We start from the raw sequence: 22,190 nt of genomic DNA, 5'->3' as shown, positions 1-22,190 counted from the left end.
TCCAGGTCCTGTGGGCCTGCCCTGCCCACCCAGGGCTTGGCTGTGAGCTGGGCAGGGCTGTGGGATTCTCAGCTGGAGTTTTTCTTCCACCATCACCACTGGCTTGAGCAGAGCCTCAGCTCAGGGAACCTGGATCTGCTAAGGTCAGGCACAGCCCTGCAGAGGTGGGACTGGTAGGGCCAGTGCCCACCTCTTCTTCCTGGGGTGTTTGGTGACTCCATCCACCCTGTGCTGGTATGATCAGGGAGTCACAGGTCTGTCCCCAGCCATGCACAGGCAGTGAGGGCCTAGATGGTGCCTCGGCTGCTCCCTGGCAATAACCCCCACAACCAAAATGGGGCATGAGACATGGATTTTCACCGCAGGGTGCCCAGCACCCTGGTGAGCCAAAACTCAGAGAAATAAGGCTGCTCTCCTATGGGCTTTAAACAGCCCAGCTCTGCCCAGTATGGGGGCTGCAGTGCTGAGACTTGGGGGTCTCACTGTGACACCCCCTCAGGCAGGTCCTCGGGAGCTGCAGGAACAACCACAGGTCTGGGGTACAGCAAAAATCTTGCTTTGCTGCAGAGAATGGACCCAGCCTGCAGGGCCAGACTGTTCAGGTCCCCAAATGCCATGAAACAGGCTCTTCCTGCTCAGGTGTGCTGCCCCCCTCAAGCACACACAGGCCTGTGGCTCATCTCCCCCAGGAAGAAGAGGAAAATATCTGCCAGGTGCCAGAGTAAGGGAGAAATATTACACCTGTGGGAGGGCAGATCTGGCAGCCAGGTGGCACAGGACAGGCGCTGGGTTCCTCTCCCCAGTGCCCACTTGGAGCACCTTGAGTCTGCACATCAGTGTCCATACTGTCCATAGCCCCCACCATCCTGTGTTCAGAAGATAACACTCCCCCCTTCTTCTTTACTTCACTTTTATACCTTCCTTCTCTGAGGTGCACGGCTGGAGCTTGCCCCCATGGGAGTTCTCCAGGGAATGGAGGCTGTGTTTGTAGTGCCCATTTCTGTCACCCCTCACCGTGGGGGTCTCACCCTGGGAATGCTGCTCTCCCGTGGGGTCTGCCAGCAGGAAAGCTCTGGGGTATGGGGCAGAGGGATGTGTGTGCCTGGGCTTCTCCCAGATCCCCCCAGGATCACCACAGGGGTGGAGGAGCTCTCAGCAGGGAATGGGGCAATGCTGAAGTGGGAGAGGATGTTGGTGACAGGCACCTGCTCTCTGCTTCCCCTCTAGGGCCAGATCCTGCTGTTTGCAGCAGTACTGAGCTCCAGCAACTTCCCACATGGAACCCTGCCACAGACAGCCAAGGCACCTTCCAGCCCACAGCAGAGGAGCCTTTTGGGGAAGTGCCAGAGGGGTGTGGAGACCCACCAGCAGGAGGAGGAAGGGCAGTTCGGGTGCCAGGTCCTGCCCAGGTGTCAAACCCTTCTCCCCGCCTGGCTGCTACATAAGAAGTTTCTCTGCCCATGGGCGCTGGGAAGCTGAAAGCCACAGCCAAGGGAGAGGGACCCTGGCTCAGCTCCCAGCAGTGCCTCTTTTTTGGGGGGGGGAACACACAAAATCTCCTCTGCCATGGAAATGTGCCCATGTGAGCATCCTCTCAGATGAGCCCTTCTCCAGGCCAGAGACTGGACCACGGCTTTTGAATGTAGCACACATCTCCTGGGGATCTTCTCTTCTCCCCCTTGCCCTCCAACAGTGCTGGGGGAAAGGTGCTCCCATCCCCCCTGCTCCCATCCCTCTTGTACCTGCACACAAGCACCACCCTGACACAAACCCAAACTGACATCCCTTTCGAGGCAGCAGGAGGGCAGGGGTGGGGGCTGGAGGAGAGCAGGAGGAGGGGTCCCAGGTCTGCCGTGGCACCTTACAGCCTCTGCTCAGGAAGAAAGCAGCTCAGTGCCTTGACAAGAGTGCTCAGGGTCTGCAAGGGCCCAAGGCAGCAGAGGCAGCCCATGGAGACTGGGGTCCTGACAGAGCATGAGGAAAGGGAATCCCAGCCCCGTGTGTCCCAGAAAGCGGCTCTCTACCTTGTGCTGGGGCAGTGGGGAGCAGAGCTGCCTCCTAACCATTGTGGGAGGTAATCCATAGGCCATGTTCCCCCCTGGGGCTGGCTGGGATGTTCAGGGCACTGCAGCCACCTCAGGGCTCACTTCTGTGGGGCCACAGCCCAGGGCTTACCCTGACATGGCAGTTCTGTCATGGCCTCTGCACTGTGGGACCAGCTTGGCCCAGGCCCTGCCTGGGGCAAAGAGCAGCTGGGAAACCCTAGGGCAAGGAAATGGGTGCTCTCACTGAGGTGCATCACAGAACCTATCAGAGAGCCATTTTGACTAGAAACTGCCTGTGGCCAGTAGGATGGAAATGTCTCTGTGAGCAGGATTATTCCCCAGTGACCGTGGGCTCTCACAGCCCCACAGCCTGACCCCAAGCCTGCTGGCCCTGAGAAATGCCCATTTCCCCACCTCCATGCCTTTGTTCTCTGCTCCTCCTTCTCAGCCTCAGGAAGATGCTCTGACACTTGGGCAGGCAAGCACCAGCTCCGGGTCAAAGCTGAACACAGCTGTTCTATTATGAACAAAGATGATGCACAGCATAAAAAGGGGAATAAAAATAGAGGAAACTCCAGGCGGTTTCTGTTGCCCCTGAGCCAAGGGACATGGTTCCCTGGTGCTCACGGCTATCCCAGCTCCACAGACCTCTTCTCCCTCCTGGCTGCACCCAGCTGCACAGCAGGGATGGGCTCTCATGGCCTGGGGCTCCTGGACTGTTGTGCACAGAGCTCTGGTGTCACAGCCATTGTGTCCTCAGGGAAATGTGCCGGAGACACCTCTTCAGCATCATCATAGGCCATGCTCCCCAGGGACAAGGGCCACGTGCCTCCTTCAGCTCCAGGGACCCCAGCTCTTCTCCAGGAGTGCAGGCTGGTCCCTGCAAGCAGCAAGGCAGAACATTGCAGTTTGGCCCCATGGGGTCTCTACATCACCTTCCTCCCTGCTCCTCACCACATTCAGCTCCTTCTCCCTCCCCTAGTACCTCCAAGGAAAACTCCTGGGACAGGTTCCCCCTTCCCAGGAGGCTGGGGGCTCAGGACAGCAGTGACTTGGGTAGCACCAGGGATGGCACCCCAGGAACCAGCAGTGCTAAATTTCCCTCTCACCTCCGGGTGCATCCCTGGGCTCTGCTCTTTCCGCTGGCTCCCTGGGCATTTCCCTCTCTCCCTGCCCAGGGGCAACATCCTCCTCTGGACCAGAAACCTCCCTGGCATCATCATAACCATCTGCTGGGTCACCTCCAGGCGGGACAAGAACATCTGAAAAGAGAGGGGAGCTGGTGACAGTCAGAAGATACATCCTGCAGAGCAGAGAGAAGATGTGCAGGGACACAGGGCTGAGACACTGCTATTGGCAGCACCACAGGAGCCCCCCATGTCCTCCCCATCTCCAGAGGTGACACGGAGTGACACCTCTGTCCATCACATGTCTTCAGGGAGATCAACTCCTTCTTGCCTCTGTTACCTGCTGCTGATCCCAGACCATCCTCCTCCTTGCTGACCCCAGGGTAGGGCTGCAGCTGGGTCAGGGTCTCCTCTGAATAGGAGCCTGGAGAGATGCACAGTGGGTATTATGAAGTGAGCCCCACTGACCTGCCTCGTGGTCAGTGCTGCTGGGGCAGGGGGACCCACAGAGCTGGGGCTGCATGGGGAGGAGGGCTGGGAAATCACCCTGCCTCCCTGGGGCAAACCCTGTCTCAAAGGTGCTCCCAGAGCTGCCCTAGGACAGCCCTTTCCTTCACTCCACGCATGTCACATGGGGTGGAGGGGCAGGAAGAGAGGGGCTGTCCAGCTGGGACAGGCAAAGCTGGTTGGGAGGAAGCTCCCCTCCCAGGCCAGGACCTGGATGCTGTCCCCACAGACCACATGGTCCCAGCATCACAATGGGCTGGGGTCTTCAGGGAATCAGCCCTGGGTTGGGGCCAGTGGAAAGGGTCCTGCAGATGTACGTCCAGGGAGGACCCACACCCACCTGAGCGACCAAACCTCGCCTGCTTCTCCCACACTGGGCTGTAACCAATCTCCTCGTACACAGCCTCAGGGAACATCTCCTGAGCACTCCTGGAGCCTGGGGACAGAGGTAGGGCTGGCACAAGGACAGGCAGAGGGGCAATGGGATCACACTGCGCTCCCCCAAACCTGTTCCTTGGGCCAGCCCAGCACTGGCCAGACAGCACAGTCCCACTGCACGGTCCAGGCACAGCTGCCACATCCCCAGTGAGGGCAACATCGCTGTGGAGATTATCTGGGGCAGCGTCACCCTTGCATCATCCCATCAGAGACAGTGCTCATGCCCCTCTGGCCCCAGGGTCATGCAACCCTTCTCTGACCCTGGAGCAGCTCCCATGTTTTCTCTCCACCTGGAGCTTTCCCCTAACTGTCCCATGGGTCTAGGGTAGGGCCCATGTCCTGCCAGGGTCTGCACAGGGCTGGGCAGAGGGGACAGCCTGGGGGCCTGACACCATGGGGACAGACCATGCTACCCTGCACTCCTTCCATCATCTCCCTTGTCCCAGAGCATCCCCAGCACTACCCAGAGCACTGCCAGCCTTGGCCATCTCCTCTCTGCTCACATATATCCCAGCTCCACTCTGCCATTTCTCTCCTTGCCCCATCGCTACCTCCCCCCACCTCTGGGCTCTCTCCACCCCTTGCTGCTGGTGCCCCACGGCCAGCCAGTCAATGGTGTGGTGCATGGGACAGGTGGAAGCCCACGGTCTCATCCCCCCAGCTCTGCCTGTGCCCCTCACTGACACCCTGCAGCCCTTCCAGGAGGTATCTATCTTCCCCTGGGACCGCTGTGGAAAGACCAACCTCTGCGCCCAGCCCTGGTGCTTAGCGCTTGCCCAGCCAGGAGGGCCAGGAGCAGGCAAAGAAGGACCCCCAGGATGATGCAGATGATGACGGGCACTGAGACTCTCCCGCTGACAGTCGGACGGCCCCGGGGGGAATCTGTGTGGGCAAGAATATGGAAAGGCCAGCAGCAGGCCTAGGTGAGGTGGAAAAAAGCACCATTCCTGACCCCCATCAAACAAAGCAGCAGGGGGTGGAGGGCCCCAGGGATGAGCGATGGAGAAGCTCCTACCCTGATGAGTAAATTACAACTTTCCCTAGCCCCCTCACCACCAGACCAGTGCCTTCTCCTGGGAGTTTCACCCCTCAGCAAGGAGCCCCTTCCACCCAGCTGTGGGTCACAGTCTGGCCCTGGGGATACCCAGCCCCGGGGGGAAGACAAGTTACCTGCTTGGGGTGGGGATGCTGCTGTCCTGGGTGTAGCTGCAGAGGAGAAAAAGGAGAGTTGGGCAGAGAGGGTGGGTGTGCGGGTACCAGGGAGCCTCCTCCCCAACACACCGTGTGTGTGTCTGTGGATGTCCCTGACACATCCTACCCAAATTGCCCCTCCTATAGTGCTAGAAAGAGAGGCTGGGAAAGGGCTCAGTGCCTCTGCTCCGGGTGGCAGGCAGGATGGCACAGGCAGCCCAGGGGATAATCCTGGGTCTGCAGGGCCCCGCGGGCAATGGCCAGAACACATCCAGTTCCACCAAGGCTGCTCCCCACTTGGCACCAGGGTCCTGCACTCTGCAGGAACATTCTTGCTCTTGGGAGGTCAGGGGCCATGCTAGGACCAAGGGGGCAAAAGGCCTTTCCCAGCTCCCTGCCAATACCCGAGCAAGGGGTCCCAGACCTGCCACTCACCTGAGCAGTTCACGGCAGCGTCCTCTTTATGCCGGCAAGCACCACCATCCCCAGGCCGAGCCCAGCAGTCCTGCAGAGACAGCTCTGTCCCACGGCACTCCACCTGCTCCAGCCAGATGGGGCCCGTCCCCATCCCAAACGCAGCCTCATGCAGGGCAGACACTGCCGGGCCACAGCCCAGCTGCCTGCACGCCACCTCAGCATCCCGCATGTCCCAGGAGTCGTCGCACACCGTCCCCCAAGCGCCACGGTGCCAGACCTCCACTCTGCCCGAGCACCTGCCCTCACCTCCCACGGCACGAATCTTCTCCCTGTCTGGAGAAGGCAAAGACCTCCCATGGCACTGAGAGAGCAGGCAGAGCCCTGCCAGACAAGAAGCATCCACAGAGGAGCAGCTCCCTACCTGTGCATGTCGTGGAGTTGGGGCACGGGGCCAGCGGGACCGAGGGCATTTCTGGGCGTCTCCCTGAAGAAGGAAACACTGTGGTGAAAGGGCTGGTTTGGGAGATTGTGCAGAAGAGAGAAGGACTGATCTCTGCTTGTGCCTCCCTCTGCCATCTCGATCACGCCAGCAACTGAACCCTGGTCATTCATGGGACATGTCCAGGACCGTGGGGGGACTCCAACTGCTCAGCCCCAAAAGGTCCCTGTTTAACAGAGCAGCAGGAACGTGTCTATGGAGGGGAGGCTCTTCTGAACCCTGTCTGGTCTCTTCTGAGACCTCACCTGGAGATGCCTCTGCCTCCCCCAGGTGCTGCTGGCAACCTGGGTGGCAACTGCTGCTGGACCTGTGTGGCTGTGATGGCTTTTCTGCCACCAGCAGCAGAAGGGACTGACATGGAAAGGAAAAGCCCCTCCAAGCTCTTTTTCTGCATTTGGCTGTGCTCAACAGGGAGCAGGAGCTAGAGTGACACTGGGGTGCCCAGGTGGCTCAGAGTTACCATTGCAGGTGATGTGGATCTCCTCTCGTGAGTCTTCACATGACTGTGGGTTCCAGGGAGCAGAGGGACACTGCCAGAAGGAGCTGGTTTTCTCCCCACACTGCACGTTATCCAGCCATGTAGGGCCAGACACCCTTCCATAAGACAGGGGTGTTTCCAGAGTTCCTCCATCCCCACAGCCCAGCTCCTTGCATGCCAGCGACACCGTGTCAAGAGTCATTGAGTTGGAGCAAATGCTGCCCCATGTTCCATTGTAGAAAATCTGCAGGCGCCCGGAGCAGCCATCACTGTTCTCCAACCTCAGGGCCACGAACTCTGGGAGGAAAGGCACCAAGGGGAAACAGGCTGGTCTGGGGCTGTGGGAGCCAGGACACCTCTGCACCCCCCAGGCCCACAGCTGGGTAGGGCCATGGCCAGTACGTCCCCCTTGCACCCAAGGGTAGAGAGAAGCCCCTGATGGACAGACACCCCTGCCCTTCCTGCTAGTCCTCGGGGACGGCTGAGCTCCCCAGGGACCCACAGTGGGACTGAGGGTACCCGTGCATGGGTGTCCACAGGACATGCTTGGGCAGGAGCTCAGAGGCAGCCAGGGACAGCCTTGGCCATGCCCGCCTCTCCTTGTGTCCTGGTCTCCACGGGAGCCAAGCTCCCACTACAGCTCCCGGCACAGACCTGAGCAGACGACTCCCGCATCCTCTTTGTGCCCGCAGTCGTGGTGCCCCCAGGGCCCGGCAGGGCAGTCCCAGAGAGCAGCTTCAGCCCCAGAGCAGTTCACGCCATCCAGCCAGATCTGCCCGGAGCCTTCCCCAAACTGAGCGGAGCCAGCTGCCTCCACTGCCCCTCCACAGTCCAGCTGGTGGCAAACGACGGCGGCATCAGACAGGTCCCAGCCATCGTCACAGACAGTCCCCCAGATGCCCTGGTAGTAGATCTCCACTCTCCCAGCACAGCGCCCGGACCCGTTCATCAGCCGGACCCTTTGGCTCCCTGTAGTGGGTAGAAATCCCAGTTGCTGTCAGGGGTTGGCTGCCCACCCACCCCATCACCTGGGGGGCCCATGCAGCGCCACTTACACCAGCAAATGACTCCCACGTCCTCCACAACCCCTGCCGCTGGTGCACTCTCGGGCAGGGAGGTGTTGCAGAGGGCCAGGCTGGCCTCATGCCCTGTGCACCGGACCCCTCGCAGCCCCACGGGACCCGTCCCTCGCTCAGGCTTTGGGGGGTTGTAGGCTGTCCCTGCGTCTCCGCACCGCAGCTGCCGGCACACCACGCTGGCCTCCTGCACGTCCCACTGGTCATCCAGGACTCTGCCCCATGTCCCATTCTGGAAGATCTCCACTTGTCCATCGCACCGGGTCTCTCCACCAACCAGGCGCAGGGATGCAAAGCCGGCTGAGCCTGGGGAGAGCAGAGATGCCACAGACATTGGTGGTACCGGGGAGCATGGCATCCTTCAGGGATGAGGGCGAGGGCAGATTTTCCGACCAAACATGGCAAGATTGAGCCTTTTGCTGATGAGAAGCAAGGGCAAAATCCTCTCTGCAGCTCACACCCAGGTCTGCTGTTGGTGGGGGCACCCAGGCACCTGCTCCCTGGGTGGTGGGATGAGGCTCTGCAGAGCTCTCTCTGGGGATGGGATGCAGTTGTCTGCAGCCAGAGGGATGGAGCACAGCCCTGCAGCCCTGCTCTGGGCTTGACCCACAGTAGGAGAATGGATGAGCCCAGGCCTGGTGGTGGTGCTGGAGCCTAAGCCACTGCCCTGGGGGCAGATGCCTGCCTCCGTTCAGCCCTTAGCTCTCCCAAAGTAGATTGGTCACTCTGAGCAGGTAAAGCCCTCCAGATGGCTCCTGGGGAAGCCAGGTTTTCTCCAGGGAGAAATTCAGCCTTGCACTGCCGCGGGACCCCTGCTTTGGGTGTCCGTGTCACTCACAAAGGGCAAAAGGAGTTATGCAGCAATTTTCCAGCACTCACCTGAGCAAACGACAGCAGCGCTGTTCCCGTGGGAGCATGGTGAGGCCCCCAGGGTGATCACTGGGCACTGTCCCAGATGGGTTTCTGTCCCGTCACAGTGGAATGAGTCTCTCCAGACAGGGACAGTTCCTCTCCCAAAATGCTCTCCTCCAGGAATGGACTCAGCAAACCCACAGTTGAGTTGACGACAGAGAACATGGGCATCCGAGAGATCCCAGCGGGAGGCACAGAGAGTCCCCCAGGTCCCCGACACCTGGACCTCTACCCTCCCTGCACATGCTGTGCTGCCGTTCACCAGCTTGAATCCTGTGTATTCTGGGGACAGAGGAGGAGAAGAGAGGTTGGATTGGTGCTCACGTACCGTCAGTAGCTGGCGGAGACGCCAGAGGGACAGCATGCCTTTGTTCGCCTTCTGCACTATTTTCATGCTGCACACAATCCCATCTTCCCTCCTGTCCTCACACCTGTCCCAGCACGGTCCTTGCTCTGTTCCCCAACCCCTGGCACAGACCTGGTGTTCAATACCCCTCCCTGAGTCCTTACGTGTGCAGGTGACAACCGCGCTGTTCACATGGGTGCAGGGCTGGTCCCTGGAGGACCCTCTGTGGCAGGAGATGAGGCGGGATTCATTTCCTACACACTGCAGCTCTCCATCCCAGATGGGACTGACCCCTTCTCCAAAGTGAGCTGGCCCAGTGACAGGCAGGGCCACGCCACACTGCAACTCCCTGCAGACAACATCAGCAGCGTTGGGACTAAAATGTGAATCACAGACAGTTTTCCACTGGTCCTCATCATGGATCTCCACACGTCCTGAGCAGTGGCTCTTCCCTTCCACCAGCTGGACAAATCCTGGAAAAAAACAAAACAACTGGGAGTTCCCAGAGACCTCTGGCAGTTAAATGCTCACATCCTGCATCATCTCCAAGCAAGCCATGACCAAACTGCCCATTGCACATTCCAGAGGAAGTTGTTGTGGGAGTGTTGGTGACACAGGCACATCTAGACCCCCATGCACCCCATCTCTACACCATAAGAGCACTTGTGGGTATGTGTCTGTCGCAGACTCACAGCCACAGGTCCTGCTTAGACAAACTGCTCCCGCCCAAGGTCCCCTGCGTTGCCTGGTGTGGTCTCCCCAGCACTGCAAAAGTGTGAGCAGTTTGGATCCAGGAGAACTGGCCCAGATGATAATGACTGCGGCAGCCTGCTCAGCCCCTGCAGAGCTTGGGACCAGGCAGGACCATCACCCTGATGCAACCAGAAGCACCCCTTGATCCCAGGGGTGTTCCTGGGGTGTTGGAAGGTTCATTTGAGGTGGAAGATGTCACAGAGCATGGAAATGGTGCAGCTGCCATCATGCCTGGTGCCTGTCCAGACCACTCTGATGTCTGCTCAAGGGGAGGGTATCCTCAGCCAGGGACACAGTGCTATGCCTGGAGGTGTCTACAACCCAGATAGATGGCCGGACAGAGGGGCAGGAAATTCGCATGACCCCTTGGGCCCATACTGCCTCTCAGAGACCAGCAGGCACAGATGAGGATCAGTAACTGCTGCCAAAGCCCCCATGTCATGGGGCAGTGTGGGGAGCCATGAGCAGGCAAGAGAGATTGGGCAGTAGGTCAGCACTGCCTGCATGGTGTCATGTCCCCATGGGGCTGTCACAGCCCCAGGGATTTCTCAGTGCCAGCCTGTCACTGTGGGGGTACAGGAGGGAGCAGCCAGGGTCAAGCAGCCACCAAGCCCTGAGGCCTCACAATGCTGGTCCACACAGCCGAGCCCTGGGCACAGGCAACAAAGGCATTTGTGGCCACCCTGCTCCATTCCCCAGGGCCCAGCACTCATCCTTTCTGAAAAGCCCATTTCATTCAGTTGAGGTACTCATGCCTGTGAAGGGGAATGACCCAGGAGGATCAGCCATCTCATGCCATTCCTCCAAAGCATGGAGTGCCGAGCAAGTACCCCCGGGTGTCTCCAGCACAGGGACCCTCAACATTGTTGGCTGAAAACTGGCAGAATGGGTGGAGACCAATGAAGCCCAATGGACACCCCAGGGCAGGGATGAGGATTCATCTGCGGCCCAAGACACTGCCTGAGGGTGACTGAGACACTCTGGCAAGGACAGTTCACCCTATAGTAGGCTCCCTCTGGGCCTTCCCGAAGGACTGGGGCAAACAGCAATGACAGTCCCAGCCTGGCAGTTAGACCAGCATCACTGGGCCCTACTCCGGTGTCCACTCGTTGCTCCCCGAGGGCACAGCCAAGGCCCCTTCCCCCATCCCAGTCCCAAAGGTAGGCAGCAGCTTGTCCCCTTACCTGAACACATCACGCCAGCATCGTAAGTATGAATGCAGTAGTGTTTACCCCATCCTCTGTGTTTGCAGTCAGACAGGGCAGACTCGGTGCCTTTACAGTCAACAGCATCCATCCAAATGGGGCCAGATCCTGCTCCAAAGTATCCATACTGAGGAGCTCCAACAGCAGACCCACAGCCCAGCTGCTTACAAACCACAACTGCATCGTTCATGCTCCAGTAGTGACTACACACGGTCCCCCACTTGCCACCATGTTTCACCTCCACTCTTCCAGCACAGCGCCTGCCGCCATTCACCAGCCTCACCTCCGCAGCCCCTTCAAACACCAACATGGGATGGGTCAGGAGAGTGCTAAACCCCAGCACTGCAGGTCTGGGGCAACCCCAGACCTGGGCTGATTCAAAGGTACAGGGGCAGGAGCCCTCTCCCCTCCAGGCTGTCCCTGGTGCAGAGCAGGTGTCCCTTCTATCCCCATGGTCTCTGCAAGGCTGTGGGTGTACAGTTCCAGCCCAGTTGGGTCACTCGCCGTCCCACTGCACAAGGACTCCCAGACACCTGCCCCCGCATCCACACCCACACCCACACTGCCCAACGCTGCACTGAGAACCCACTACTCCCTAGCCCAGCACCCCCTCAACAGCTCCATGTATGCAGGCCTGCAGCTTCCAGCACCAGCCTGCTCCTGCCCCAGCACCATCCAAACTCACCCCCAACCCCAGGGCCTTCTGGGTTCCCAGGGAGCACTGAGATGATTCTGAGGATCCCCCAACCCACGTCCCCTCCTCGCCCCTGGTGTCAGCCCACTCCCTACACTGGGCCAAGGTCCCCAGGAAGAATGTCTCTCTACTGTAGATGCCCCGGTCCCCTTCTCTCTGTGGGGTCCAAACTGCTCTCAGGGGGTCAGGGGTCCCCTGGACCAAGGGGGCAGTGAGCAGCACACAATCCTTCTGAGGTACCCTAGAGCTCAGCAGTGCCCTGGGCATCTCTGGGTGCTGCCAACACCAGCTAGGCCACCACCAGCTCCAGAGGTACAGTGCTGGGGAAAAGGGGATCCCAGAAGGGTACCCCAGGACAGGGTGTCTGTCAATCAAGGCAGGCACAGGCTGCCCTGAACACTGGAGCCCTGGAAAAGGAGATATTCTCACCCACCCAGATGGGCACAGGGAAAGGCACAGGGTCCATGGACCTGAGCACCTTCTGCCCCTCATCTCAGTAGCAGCTGCAAAGAAACCTCATTCCGAGAGAAATGCCAATGACCACACTGGTACCTGCAGGCCCTGGGCTGTGGGACAAAGGAGTCGGCACTTACCCCTGCACAGCTGTACCCAGAGGAGCAGCCACAGCATCTGAGGGGACAGGAGTCCCTCGGTGCCCATTCTGAGCCTCCTGCCCTGCCAGAACATCCCTGCTACGTTACATTCCCTGCCACGGCTCCTGGGGACTCATGGAGACAATGACGACGGGAGGGCAATATATATCTGCAGATGCCAGCCCAGCTACAGGAGGAGCCAATCGAAGCAGCAGCACCTTTTTAGACATTATCGGGAGCGATCTCCCCTCCGACACAGCCCAGCCCTCCAATGAACTTCTCCAGCACTGTTCATGACCATATATGAGAGATGGCTCCGCTACAGGTGTCACGTCACTGTGGCAGAGGGCCGTCACAAGACAGGGCCCGTTGTGGGGGGAAACAGGCTTTTCACCCCCTGAACCGTGCCGTGTGGTCTAGGAGCACTGAGCATCTCCTATTCCAGGCACATCCAAGAGCCCCAGGTGTGAGTGTCCAGCCACCCCTGTGCCATGGGAATCACAGGGTTGACACTGCAGTGGGGGCTGTGTCAGGAAGGGAAGGAGACAGCCCCTGCCCCTGCTTCAGACCCCGCTCTGCTGGGAGAAGCAGCTGGGAAAGGGCCTTAGCCCAGGCCAGAGCCCCATCCCAGCAGTGCTGGCTTGCACGTCCCTCCCTGGAGAGCCCCACAGAAGATCCCTTCCAATGAGCTGGAGCTGGGACATGTCTCTATCCCAGCAGCAGACATGCAGCCCAGAGGCTCAGACACATCCCTGACTCTCGGCATGTCACCGAGGGGCCGTTATTCCCTGCAGGTGAGTCGGGAGCTGCAGCCTGCAGGTGCACAAACCACAGCCCGTGTGGCCTCGCAGCGCTCCCCGCGCTCCGGAAGAAGCCTGTGGTTTCCTCCTGGCGCCATGCCCAGGCACATCCCTGCGGTGCCCCTGAGCCAGCCCTACCCCGACTGCTCCAGCCAGGGCTGCAGGGGCTGCTCCTTCAGCCTCGCAGAGACGGGGCCAGGAGGATCCCGTCCCCTCTAATGCCCCTGTGACAGCACACGGACACCCTGCACCGAGCCCTGCAGCCATGGGGTGCCGTCAGTGACGTGAACACTGCCATCCTCCCACGCCCACTGCTGTGTGCTCATGATTTATACTGATGGTGACCTCACACTCCTCCTACTGCCACCACTGTGTGTGCCTGAGTTACAGTGCCACACGTGTGTGCGCGGTGGATGGACTTCTGCTAATGATGGTTCTTCCAAAAAGCCGTGTTTGGTTGTGGTCTGAATATTATTTTGGTGACACCAGAAGCACCTACCCAAGCTATGTGCCAGCTCCTGGTCTATCAGCTATCCAGGCACCAGTGACATCACAAGTTCATCCATACACAGCCATGTGCCTACTCCTAGCCTATCTGCTAATCAGCCACAGGTGACGTCATAGTATCTGCATCTGACATGGGCCTGTTCCTGGCCTATCGGCTATTCAGACACCAATGACCTCAAAACAACCAACACAAACTAGGGGCCTGCTCCTGCCCTGTCAGCTACTCAGGCAGCAGTGACAATAGAAGCACCTACACGTGCCATTGGCCTACTCCAGGCCTATGAGCTACTCAGGCAGGAGTGACCTCCTAAGCACAGACACAAGCCATGGGCCAGCTCCTGCTCTATCAGCTACTCAGGCACCAATGACCTCCCATGTACGTGTACACCCATTTGCCAGGTACTTTCTGGTGCAGTAGTCTGTCTCCGGTGGCCTTACAAGAACCTATAAGGGCCATGCACTTGGTCCTGGCCTATCAGATCTTCATCCGAAAGTCACAACACAAGTACATACCCAAGCTGCATGTCTCCTCTTGCCTATCAGCTACTCAGGCACCAGTGAGCTGACCACCAAATATCCACCTAATTGCTATGTGCTTGCCTGAGAGATGCAAAGGCACAAGTGACCTCGCAAGCTCTGACACAAGCCACACCCCTACTCTTGGCCTATCAGCTACTCAGGTATCAGTAATCTCACAACCACTTAGACAAGCCTTGTGCCAGCTCCCAGCCTATGATTTACTCAGGCACCAGTGACCTCATAAGCACATACCAACTTATTTCCTACGTGCTCGTCTGGTGGGGTGACCCCGTGTGGCAGCCTCCACCCAGCCACTTGCTCACTCCCCACCGGTGGGATGGCGGAGGAAAGTGGAAGGACAAAACCAAGAAAAATATCTCATGGGTTGAGGTAAAGACAATTTAATAAGTGGATTACCTCTTCTACTTTGAAGAATGCCCAGCACTCCCCTAGTTCTATTGCTGACTATGATGTCATATGGTGTGGAATATCCCTTTGGTCCATTGGGGTCAGCTGTCCTGACTTTGTCCCCTCCCAGCCTCTTGCCACCCCCAGCCTCCTTGCTGTCAAGAAGGGGCAGAGTGAGAAACAGAGAAGGCCTTGATGCTGTGCAAGCGCTGCTCAGCAGTAGCTACAATGTCAGTGTGTTATCCATCAACACTCTTTTGACCACCAAGGCAGAGCTCTGCACCATAGGGGCTGCTAACAAGAAAATTAAAGCCATCCCAGCCAGACCCAGTACAATTTTCACACCTTATTCCCTCCTCTTTACATCCTGCTCAGGTCCTACAGGATTCCATACATTTACATCCACTGCCACCACCCCCTTCCCCACCCTTTGACAGGACCTACACGCAGCATACTGGATTTGGCTGGTGTGGCTCAGGTGGACCTGGACAAGTGCCAGCACACTCCTGACCTCTCCCCTCTCTCAGTCAGCCAGAGCTGTTTGAAACATTCAATCAGGTTGTCAACCTAAGGACAAGAAAATGTGTATAGCACCAGTCTGCACCCCACAGTGGTCTTACAGGTAGCTGTGAGATCCCCCACAACCCCATGGGGAAAGGGAGTTCCCCACTACCACCCTCCCTCTCTGCTTTGAACCTCAAAAGCCACTTTGCAGTTCCTGGGCTCACTGGCTAGTTCTTCTCATCCACACGGTCTCTTTTGAGATCCTCTTTGGATCTTTTCCATATTGTCCCCATGCATGTATTCTTCTGAAGTTGGCATTTTGTCCTACCTTTCCATGTTTGCAGATGGCGTTGCCTGTGTCTTGCATCTCTGAGGAAAGCTCAGAGTCTGCCCCAGTAACCCTGCATGGCCATCCTGCTGGGCTGGGCTGGGATGTGGGGGCCTCCCAGGCCAGTTCACAGGATACCAGCGTAACCGTCAGCAGCATTCAGTCAGCGGTGAGGTCACCAGAGGCAATGGTAAGTCTGCGGCTAAGCAGTAGATTGAGGTGGACTGGGAGGTTCACGAGGCCCAGGACCCCCAGGGAAGAGCAGATGGGTCCATCCAGAGCTGGCAGCTCTTGCGAGAGAGGTTGACGCAGTGTGGGCATTGCCAGGGGAGCTGTGGGAGATTTGAATGGCCCTGAAGAGCACCAGAGACCAGAAGTGTGGCGAACAGGGCATGGCACATCAGAAAGGGTGTGGCGTGGCAGTTTGTGCGCCTGTTTATGCAGGCAGGGCGTGCAGGTGGGTCACAGCCCCCCCCTCTTCCCAGCTCGAGAAGGCTACTCAAGCGGTGGGCGTCAGCCCAGAGGGAGACCCAGGTATGGTTGCCACCCGGATGAAAGCCACTGCTAGGAAAAACGTGGCGATGCAGAGCTCCCAAGCAAATGTGCAGCTGTCCAGGTCTTTGGCTGCAGAGAGTGCCTGAGTCTATCACTAATGACGGAGGGCAGCAGGGGCACCTCTCGTGTGAGGTGTGACCAGGTGAATGATCTGCTCAGCCTGGTGGCAGAGCTGAAGAAGGAAGTGGAAAGGTTGAGGAGTATCAGGGAGTGTGAGAGGGAGATAGATTGGTGGGCCCACACCCTACCATGCCTGAGGCAGAGGCAGCAGATGGAGGCTCCACAAGAAGTGGAGGAAGTGGAGCTGGAAGCCATCGTGCAGCAGGATAGATATGACTTAGTCTCTATCAGGGAAACATGGTGGGACGACTCCCATGACTGGAGTGTTGCAATGGCTGGCTACAAGCTCTTCAGAAGGGATAGGCAAGGTAGAAGAGGTGGTGGGGTGCTATCTATGTTAGCAGATGTTTTGACTGTGCAGAGCTACACGATTCTGATGACAAGGTGGAGTGCTTATGGGTGAGGATGAGAGGGAAAGCCAATAAGGCAGATATTGTACTGGGAGTCTGTTGTAGATGACCCGACCAGGTTGAAGAGATGGATGAATCATTCTACAAGCTGCTGGCAGTAGTCTCAGAATCGTGTGCCCTTGTCCTCGTGGGGGATTTTAACTTTCCAGACGTCTGCAGGAAATACAACACAGCGGTGAGTAAACAATCTAGGAGGTTCCTGGAGTGTGTGGAAGATAACTTCCTGACACTGGTGGTAGGTGAGCCAACCAGGGGAGGATCCTTGCTAGATCTATTGTTTACGAACAGGGAAGGAGTGGTGGGAGATGTGATGGTCGGAGGCCGTCTTGGGCTTAGCGACCGTGAAATGATAGAATTCTCAATTCTTGGTGAGGCAAGGAAGGTGGTCAGCAAAACCACCGCTATGGACTTCTGGAGGGCAAACTTTGGCCTCTTCAAGGCACTGGTTGAGAAAGTCCCTTGGGAGACGGTCCTGAATGGCAAAGGTGTCCAGGAGGGATGGACATTTGTTAAGAAGGAAATCTTAATGGCTCAGGACCAGATTATTCCCATGTGCCGCAAGTCGACCCGTTGAGGAAAACGACTGTCCTGGCTGAACAGGGAGCTTTTGCTAAAAGTCAAGAAAAAAAGGAGAGTTTATCATCTCTGGCAGAAAGTCGGGCAACCTGGGAGGAGTATTGGGATCTTGTTAGATCATACAGGGAGAAAATTAGAAAGGCAAAAGCTCAGCTAGAACTCAATTTGGCCACTATTGTAAGGGACAACTAAAAATGTTTTTTACAAATATGTTAACAGTAAAAGAATCCCAAGGAGAAGATCTATCCTTTAATGGATACAGCATGGAACGTAGCCACCAGAGATGAGAAAAAGGCCGAGGTACTTAATGCCTTCTTTGCCTCAGTCTTTAATTGGGAGACCAGTTATCCTCAGGGTACTCTGCCCCCTGAGCTAGAAGGTGAGGATGAAGAGCAGAATATACCCCCCTTAATCCAGGAGGAAATAGTTAGTGACCTGCTACGCCATCTGGACACTCACAAATCTATGGGACCTGATGGGATCCATCCAAGAGTACTGAGGGAACTGGCAGAGGTCCTTGCCAAGCCACTCTCCATCATCTATCAGCATTCCTGGTCAACAGGGAAGGTCCCAGAGGACTGGAGGCTTGCCAGTGTGACTCCCATTTACAAGAAGGGTCGGAGGGAGGATCCGGGGACCTACAGGCCTGTCAGCCTGACCTCGGTACCGGGGAGGATTATGGAAAGGGATTTTTTTAAGAGCACTCACATGGCAAGTCCAGGACAAGCAGGGGATCAGGCCCAGTCAGTACGGGTTTATGAAAGACAGGTCCTGCTTGGCCAACCTGATCTCCTTCTATGAGCAGGTGACCTGCCTAGTGGATGAGCAGAAGGCTGTGGAGGTTGTCTTCCTTGACTTCAGCAAGGCCTTTGACACTGTCTTTCATGGCAAACTCCTAGAGAAGCTGGTGTCTCATGGCTTGGACAAGTGTACTCTTTGCTGGGTGAAAAACTGGCTGGATCGACGAGCCCAGAGGGTTGTGGTGAATGGGGTGGAATCCAGCTGTCACCAGGTCACAAGTGGTGTTCCCCAGGTCTCGGTGTTGGCACCCATTCTGTTTAATATCTTTATCAGTGATTTGGATGAGGAGATTGAGTGCACCCTCAGAAAGTTTGCAGACAACACCAAGCTGGGAGGCAGGGTCAATCTGCTTGAGGGTAAGGAGGCTCTACAGAGAGATCTGGACAGGCTGGATCGATGGGCCAAGGCCAATTGTATGAAGTCAACAAGGCCAAGTGCCACGTCCTGCACTTTGGTCTCAGCAACCCCATGCAGCGCTACAGACTTAGGGAAGAGTGGCTGGAAAGCTGTCCGGCAGAGAAAGACCTGGGGGTGTTGGTTGACAGCCAGCTGAATATGAGCCAGCAGTGTGTCCAGGGGGCCAAGAAGGCCAACGGCATCCTGGCCTGTATCAGAAATAGTGTGGCCAGCAGGAGCAGGGAGGTGATTGTTCCCCTGTATTCGGCACTGGTGAGGCCTCAACTTGAGTACTGGGTTCAGTTTTGGGCCCCTCACTACAGGAAGGACATTGAGTTGCTGGAGTGTGTTCAGAGGAGGGCAACCACATTGGTGAGGGGTCTGGAGCGTAAGTCTTATGAGGAGAGGCTGAGGGAGCTGGGGCTGTTTAGTCTAGAGAAGAGGAGGCTGAGGGGAGACCTTATCACTCTCTACAACTACCGAAAGGGGGATTGTAGTGAGGTGGGTGATGATCTCTTCTGTCAGGTGGCTGGAGATAGGATGAGAGGAAATGGCCTCAAGTTGTAGCAAGGGAGATTTAGGTTAGATATTAGGAAAAATTTCGTTACTGAGAGGGTTGTCAGACATCGGAATAGGCTGCCCAGGGAAGCGTTTGACTTACCATCCCTGGAGGTATTGAAAGAGCGTGTAGATGGGGTACTCCATAACATGGTTTAATGGGCATGGATGATGGTTGGTTGGACTCGATGATCTTGAAGGTGTTTTCTAGCCTAAATGATTCTAGAAATCTGTGATTCTGTGATTCTATGTATAAGCAGAAAAATAACGTGGAAAAAAAGAAACCCTTTCTTTTTGGTGTTGCTTAGTGTTCATAGCATTTCACTTTGATTACACTCCTGAAACTGCTCTAATTAACCACATCAGAATTGAAGACTGAAAGGAAAATGATGCACAGCAACTGGACTTGTCAGGGTGCTTTGCATGTTAATGAGCCCTCTGGTGCTGACTTCCCGAACTGCAGATCCTCAAAGATTGAAGAAGCCCCTAGAGAATTAAAAGTCAGCAGCAGGCCTCCAAGTTTCCGAGCATGTTAGTGGGCTCCAGCGAGGGCCATTCCTGAAAAGGTCATGAAGGGAATGACCAGAAAAGGGACCATCCCTGGGAGGTGGTGAAGGACAAAGTCACAGGGACTGCTTAGAGGTGGAAAATCATGCTTGGAATGTGGCTGTGAAAACCCTTAATGTATTTCAGAAAGCAGGACAGCCAAGCCCTGACCCCCATCCTCTGGGAAAGGGGACATGTTACCTCACAGAATGCTTGCAGCTTCTCAAAGAAGCAGTGGGATGTGGGGGTGTGCAATGCTGAGTGCAGGACAGGTTCGACAGAAGGTGGGTAAGGAGGCAAGAATACCCTGGGGCTGTAAGGACCTGGTGTCTTCTCATGGGCCTCAGTGGAAGAGACAGAAGCCAGGGTGGGGACGATAAGGATCTCAGTTGTGTTGGCTGGTGGTGGTCACAGCAGCTGCAATGCCCTTGATTATCCCCATTGCAGGCTGTCCTACACTGTCCTATGCCTGTGCTGGTTTCCCTGCAGAATTTAGCTACATCCCCATTTTCATAGGCCTGCCACACAACAGGACTGTAACCATGCTTGAAGAGCACTGAGGCTTTACACAAACCAAAGGGTTCAGAAGGAAAGCATGGAAGTGGGAAGAGAGCAGCTCAGGAAAGACCAAGCTCTGCTGGTCCCTGGCAGTGCTGCTGTGCCAGGACTCTTCTTCTTCATTCCCTCTGCATACAGGTACTGCTCCCTGCAGCTGCAGAGAAGGTCTTGGAGGAAGGATCTCAGAAAAACAAGTCACTGCAGGGCCCTTTATTTTATTTAAACTCAGAGAGGGTTCGGCGCTTCATTTGCATAGCCTCCAGGTCACAGAAAAGCTGCATAGGTTGAGAATTAGAAACCAGAGACAGACAGACATTTCTTTGTGGAAAACATTCAAATAAGTAAAACAAAGCAAAAAGAGCAAACAAAAATCACATTCCAACCCCAAAATCACACTAAAAAAATCACAAGAAAGGCTGGGCCTGTAATGAGATAAGTACTATGCAGAAGACAACAGGCAGTTTATTTCTACTGAAAATTATCCAGTGATTAGTTTTCTCAGGGCATCCCTGATCTCATGCTTTCTCATGCTTTAGATTAGGGGGTTCAAGGCTGGAGGCACCACTGAGTATAGCAATGCCACTGCCAGGTCCAGGGATCGGGAGGACAGGGAGGGGGGCTTCAGGTAGGCAATCATGACTGTGCTTACAAACAAGGAGACCACGGTGAGATGAGGGAGGCAGGTGGAAAAGGGTTTGTGCTGTCCCTGCTCAGAGGGGACCCTCAGCACGGCCCTGAAGATCTGCCCATAAGATAGCACAATGAAAACAAAACACCCAAATGCAAAAGAGACACCAACTGCAAGTACCCAAGCTTCCCTGAAGTAGGCATCTGAGCAGGTGAGCTTGAGGATCTGGGGGATTTCGCAGAAGAACTGGTCCACAGCATTGCCTTGGCAGAGGGGTAGTGAAAATGTATTGGCAGTGTGCAGCACAGCAAAGAGGAACCCACTGCCCCAGGCAGCTGCTGCCATGTGGACACAAGCTCTGCTGCCCAGGAGGGTCCCGTAATGCAGGGGTTTGCAGATGGCAACGTAGCGTTCATAAGCCATGACAGTGAGAAGAAAATACTCTGCTGACATCAGAAACAGAAAGAACTGTGCAGCACATCCTGGGTAGGAGATGGCCCTGGTGTCCCAGAGGGAGTTGGCCATGGCTTTGGGGACAGTGATGGAGATGGAGCCCAAGTCAAGGAGGGAGAGGTTGAGGAGTAAGAAGTACATGGGTGTATGGAGGCGGTGGTCACAGGCTATGGCGGTGATGATGAGGCCGTTGGCTAGGAGGGCAACCAGGTAGATGCCCAGGAAGAGCCAGAAGTGCAAGAGCTGCAGCTCCTGCGTGTCTGCAAATGCCAGGAGGAGGAATTCAGTGATGGAGCTGCTGTTGGACATGTGCTGCCTCTGGGTGTGGAGCACTAAACAGGGAGGCAAGGACAGTGACAAGTTAGGGCATTATTCTCTGACCAAAACCAAAGCCATTTCTCACACTGCATGCTTACTGAACCATTTTCATTTCAAAGAGATCTATGTTCAGCTCCATTGTTGGAGCTCTGGCTGGTCCTGACTCGGTGTGCCATGAGGAGGAGGACCTCTGCCTACTGGCTGTCAAGGAGTTAGGCCTGCTCTGTAGCAGTGGGTTTCTTGTCGACCAGGGGGCTCAGTCCTTGTGTTTGAATTGGTCAGATGAAACTGCTCCTAATGTAAAAGTGCTTGTCAGCATCTGCACTGCCAGGGCTAAGAAACAACAATGAAAACAGTGTTTGAGTGAGAGGTGGGGGGGTTAGAACTCTCCACTGTCTCACCGAGAGATTTTCTTGGATTTGAGAAACCCTCATCACTTCTGCTTTACTCAGAGAAAATAAAGTGAGTCCTGTGAGGAAAGAGTATGGCCTGTGGCTTAGTGCAGAGTGAGGTGATCTGTCACTCTGTCATGTTACCAGCTAACCTGGACTTGGTCCATTCCGAGATGGCAGGTATCACATTCCCATATTAACCTGAAAAGACTCCAGGCACAACTGAAAGCAGAGAGAACCACTGTCCAACAGTGAGTGCCTCCCCCTTTCTCAAGGTCTCTGCACCCCACTTCTTGTCAAGGACACACATGGTTCATTTCACAAACCCACCAGCATTTCCTCACTCATGATGTGTTTGTGCTTTTCCATGGGGCTTTCAGGAACACCAAGAGGCTATGGGACAGAGCTGCATCCTAGAGTGTAGCACATATATTTGAAAGTCACCCAAAGAAAATAGCCAAGTGTCTTGATGATGGTATCTCAGGAAGGGAGAGTCAGCTCATTTCCTAGAGAATGACACAGGCTGCATTGC

General features: G+C 56.2%; 2 protein-coding genes across 2 annotated transcripts; both read right to left on the bottom strand.

Annotated features, from left to right (window-relative positions):
- Positions 1-479: 479 nt before the first annotated feature.
- LOC126036874 (scavenger receptor cysteine-rich type 1 protein M130-like) lies at positions 480-11,304 on the bottom strand. Its single transcript, XM_049797087.1, has 14 exons — positions 10,974-11,304; positions 8,658-9,509; positions 7,758-8,084; positions 7,357-7,671; positions 6,685-6,999; positions 6,147-6,209; positions 5,740-6,058; positions 5,288-5,313; positions 4,862-4,999; positions 4,020-4,115; positions 3,513-3,596; positions 3,155-3,307; positions 918-1,055; positions 480-514 (listed from the first exon to the last, which is right to left on the bottom strand). The coding sequence occupies exons 1-14, from the start codon at positions 11,302-11,304 to the stop codon at positions 480-482; spliced, it is 3,192 nt and encodes a 1,063-aa protein (XP_049653044.1).
- Positions 11,305-20,399: 9,095 nt separating this feature from the next.
- LOC126036818 (olfactory receptor 14C36-like) lies at positions 20,400-21,257 on the bottom strand. Its single transcript, XM_049797026.1, has one exon. It carries the CDS (start codon positions 21,255-21,257, stop codon positions 20,400-20,402), a length of 858 nt encoding a protein of 285 aa, XP_049652983.1.
- Between the last annotated feature and the right edge of the window lie 933 nt (positions 21,258-22,190).

Source organism: Accipiter gentilis, unplaced genomic scaffold, assembly GCF_929443795.1.
Source record: "Accipiter gentilis unplaced genomic scaffold, bAccGen1.1, whole genome shotgun sequence".
NCBI classification, from domain to species: Eukaryota; Metazoa; Chordata; class Aves; order Accipitriformes; family Accipitridae; genus Astur; species Astur gentilis.
This window is presented reverse-complemented; position numbering and strand designations above follow the sequence as displayed.

Coding starts and splice junctions, on each gene's coding strand:
- LOC126036818 (XM_049797026.1), bottom strand. CDS start 21,257: ATGTCCAACAGCAGCTCCATCACTGAATTCCTCCTCCTGGCATTTGCA.
- LOC126036874 (XM_049797087.1), bottom strand. CDS start 11,304: ATGTTGGTGTTTGAAGGGGCTGCGGAGGTGAGGCTGGTGAATGGCGGC. Junction 4,116..4,861: donor CACCAGGGCTGGGCGCAGAG/GTTGGTCTTTCC, acceptor CTCTGTCCCCAG/GCTCCAGGAGTGCTCAGGAG. Junction 515..917: donor GTGCACCTCAGAGAAGGAAG/GTATAAAAGTGA, acceptor TTGTTCCTGCAG/CTCCCGAGGACCTGCCTGAG.